The sequence below is a fragment of the Orycteropus afer genome, unplaced genomic scaffold (genome assembly GCF_000298275.1).
Source record: "Orycteropus afer afer isolate SDZICR_OR568_19922 unplaced genomic scaffold, OryAfe1.0 scaffold00744, whole genome shotgun sequence".
In the NCBI taxonomy this organism is placed as follows: domain Eukaryota; kingdom Metazoa; phylum Chordata; class Mammalia; order Tubulidentata; family Orycteropodidae; genus Orycteropus; species Orycteropus afer.
Window position 1 is genome coordinate 626,292 of NW_006922331.1, and position 3,392 is coordinate 629,683.

Here is a 3,392-nt window from a genome sequence, read left to right on the forward strand (position 1 = left end):
TGGGCTTTGCTTCTGTGAAGATTGACAGCCTTGGAGACCCTGTGGGCAGTTCCACTCTGTCCTCTAGGGGCGCTGTGGGTCAGAATGGACTCTAGGCAGTGGGTGTGGTTTGGGCTTTGCCTCCCTGAAGACCGACAGCTTTGGAGACCCTGTAGGCAGTTCCACTCTGTCCTCTAGGGGCGCTGTGGGTTGGAATAGACTCCACGGCAGTAGGTTTTGTTTTGGGGTCTGAAGTGCAGGCTCCCAAGCTTGTGGCCAGTACCCACTGACCCTGCCCTGGGTGTCTGGGGATATGAGAAAGAAGATCTGTGTGGGCAGCTGGGGAAGGGAAGTGAGACACATTTCCACAGGATGCAGTTGGCATGTGTACAGGACTCGTTACCCACATGATTTGGTGTTAGAGGTGGGGGCCTTAGTCCCCCTGCCCTAGTCTGTGCAGCTGGTGAGACCCTCGACAGAGCACATGTGTGCGGCTGGATACGCAGCACCCAGAGGTCAGCAGCCCTCCCCCCGTACTGCACCCAAGGTGCCTGACCAAGCAGAGACCACCTAGAGGACGGCTGGCACCACCGAGAAGCTTCTATTCACCATCACTGTTTCCACTCCCAGGAACAAGCGCTCATTCAGTGAGTTAACACTAATCGCCCTGGGCCCTATTTACCCTAGATCCACCTCTGCAGGTCTACAAGGGACCCTTCCTCCCACAAACATCCCTGACGCCTCAAGGGCCAGACACTGGCAAGGGTACAGAGAAGGGTCCCCGTCCACCTGGCACACCGGGCCTCCCAACGAGGGCTGGAACTGGACCACCAACCCGAGTCCTTGAGCTCCCTGCTCGGCCACACCAATGTCCCTGTGTGACCATCTCAAGAGGAGGCCAGGGGAACAGAGGCAAGATCCAGGCCTGGCTGCCCTGTCCTCCCAGGCATCACCCGACTGCCCTCTACTCCTTGAGGACTGACTTCTATGATGTGGATGGCAAGCAGGCACGTCCCTCTGGGTCCCCAATGTCACTTGGAGACGCTGTGAGCAGACCCAGATACATACGAAAGGCCGAGGGAAGAATGAATGGCTGTGTTTCCTTCCAGCATGGACTGAGCCTCGTCAGAGCAGCAGGCAAAGAGCAGGGCTCCCAGAGGTGGTGGGAGACGGCACAAACCAGCACCCTCTCCTATCATCCCTGAGCTGAGAACATGACACTGGGTCAGGGCTGTGTGGCCTTGGGCCCCAAGAAGGCCCGGACTAGCTGCTGGTGCAGAAAACAAGATCCGAACCCCCGTTCCGGTTCCGAGACAACCAGGAGTACAGCGCTCACCCTGCTTGATGCTGTCCCCTGTGAGAGTGCTTCCAAGGCCTGGGGACAGCCAGAGACAAGAAGCAGCAAAGGCTGCTGCCGAGTGCTGGCCGGCAAGGGGCGGTCCATCAACTGTGCTCCTTCAAAGGCCAGACACCGAAGGAGGCGGTGGGGGTGGGGGTGGGGGAGGAGGCTTCCTCCTAGGCTTGCCTCCCCTCCAAAGGGCCCTGAGAGGTCCTCCAGGGCACTGGTTGCATGTGGGTGAGGCTGGCACGGGTCAAAGCCTGGAGTCTGAAGTGCATGTAGAGCCCTCTTCCCCAGCCTCCCTGAGCCAGGCCCCCCAAGACAGACCTTGACTCCCAGTCAAGATCCAGAGAGGAACGAACCTCACGTGCTGGGTGGCAGTCCCCTGGCCGCCTGAGAACCCAACACCTGCTCACAGGGTGAACGCGAAACTGTCAAAGGCCCGGCCTGCCCGGGTCCCTCCAGCCAGGCAGCCTTGTCCCTGCACAAGACACCCCCCCCACCACTCATTCCTCTGGTCTCAGCGTGCACGCCACCCATGCCCACTGGCTCCGATTGCTAGATGTTACCTGCCAGCCACACAGTACGCCTGCCTGCTGAGGGCCCGAGGAGGCAGGGTGGCGCCGGGAGCCCTGATAGTGGAGGGAGCCGACTTGGCCTCATCCCTGCACCCTCTGTACAACGAATACCCTGAGCACATGAGGAGTCGGTGGCCATCCGCCAATGAGGGAGGAGCGAAAGAACCACCATGTCTGTGCCCTCCAACCACTCTCACGTCACTACGTCACGACCCCGCCCCGCCACGACCCCGCCCCGCCACGACTCCGCCCCGCCAAGACGTCACCACGCTAAAAGTAAACCCTGCCCTTTCGCCTTCCTTCCAAGCCGTTTGCCCTCCCGAGGGGCGGGGCTGCAGCTCATTGGCTCCTTAAGGAGGGCGAGTCCCTGGTAGTACAAGCAGTGAATGCACCCAGCTGCTTACAGAAAGGTTGAAAGTTCAAGCCCAGACAAAAGTGCCTCGGAAGGAAGGCTTGGCAATTTACATAAAACGAGCCACTGGAAAGCCAACGGAGTGCGCGTATACTCTGAGGTCGCCGTTGAGGTGGACTGAACGACAGCTGGTTTGACAGCGGGGCGCAGGAGGGATTAAGTGGGTATGGCAGGTGTCAAGGGGCTCTGCTCCTTACCACCTCTTCAGTCAGAGCCCCCCAAACGTGGGGAGGGTGTAGGGGAGAGGGTGCCCTGGACCTGCCCCGCCACGGTGGAAGACAAGGCGCGAGTGAATTGTCTGGAGAGCATGGACGAGCGAGGTCACACTGCACTGTCAGCCCAGTGCCTCACACACGGATCCCAAAGTGTCACCCTTAACTGTCACAGGGCTGACAGAAAAGCAACCGTGGTGGGGTGACGCTGGCTCCTAGCGCCTGTCTGTCAGGGTGGAACTGCACCCTACAGTGTTCCTAGTGGCTGGCTGATCGCAGCACATTGGAGGCCATTCTTACAGGTGGACTCCAACTCCAACTCTTTGGTGAGTGGCCGAGATCACCAGCCATTTGCCTCACCCCAGGAGAGTCTCCTGAGAAGCAGAGAGGGGCTCCGGGCCTCAGCCCAACGGTGCTGGGGTCCCCTCACTGGGCTCGGCACGCACGCCGCCCCTGCCCAGCTCACCTCGCCCTTCTTGACGGTCATGGACTGCCTGCGGGGCGTGATCTCCTCGTTGATGCTGGACAGGAAGTTCTGCGAGATCCGGAGGGCGTCCTGCAGCAGCGAGTGGTCGGGGTGGCTGGGTGGCGTGTGCTTCAAGAGATCCTGCCGCGGAGCAGAAGGAGCCATGTCACAGGCTGAAACCGCGCGATCTGCAAACGCGGCCGCGGCCGGCCCAGACCCCGAACCGCCCGCTGCCCTCGTGGCAGTGCCGCTGCTGACGGGCAACAGGGGAACCTGGCTCTAGATGAGCTGTGCAGCACCCCCATGCTGTTACAAGCTCAGGGGAGCACCCCCTGGAAATAAGGGCCTGCTGTTGGTGTCGGGGAGCCCTGGTGGTGCAGTGGGTAAAGCGCCCGGCTGCCAATCA

General features: G+C 60.8%; 1 protein-coding gene across 1 annotated transcript in view; it reads right to left on the reverse strand.

Annotated features, from left to right (window-relative positions):
* Window positions 1-3,392, reverse strand: part of LOC103211452 (BCR activator of RhoGEF and GTPase) — a 75,973-nt gene that overhangs the window by 59,381 nt on the left and 13,200 nt on the right. Inside the window, exon 4 of the mRNA XM_042783210.1 lies at window positions 2,987-3,127. Coding sequence (XP_042639144.1) covers window positions 2,987-3,127 — 141 coding nt within the window. The remainder of the gene's footprint in view (window positions 1-2,986; window positions 3,128-3,392) is intronic.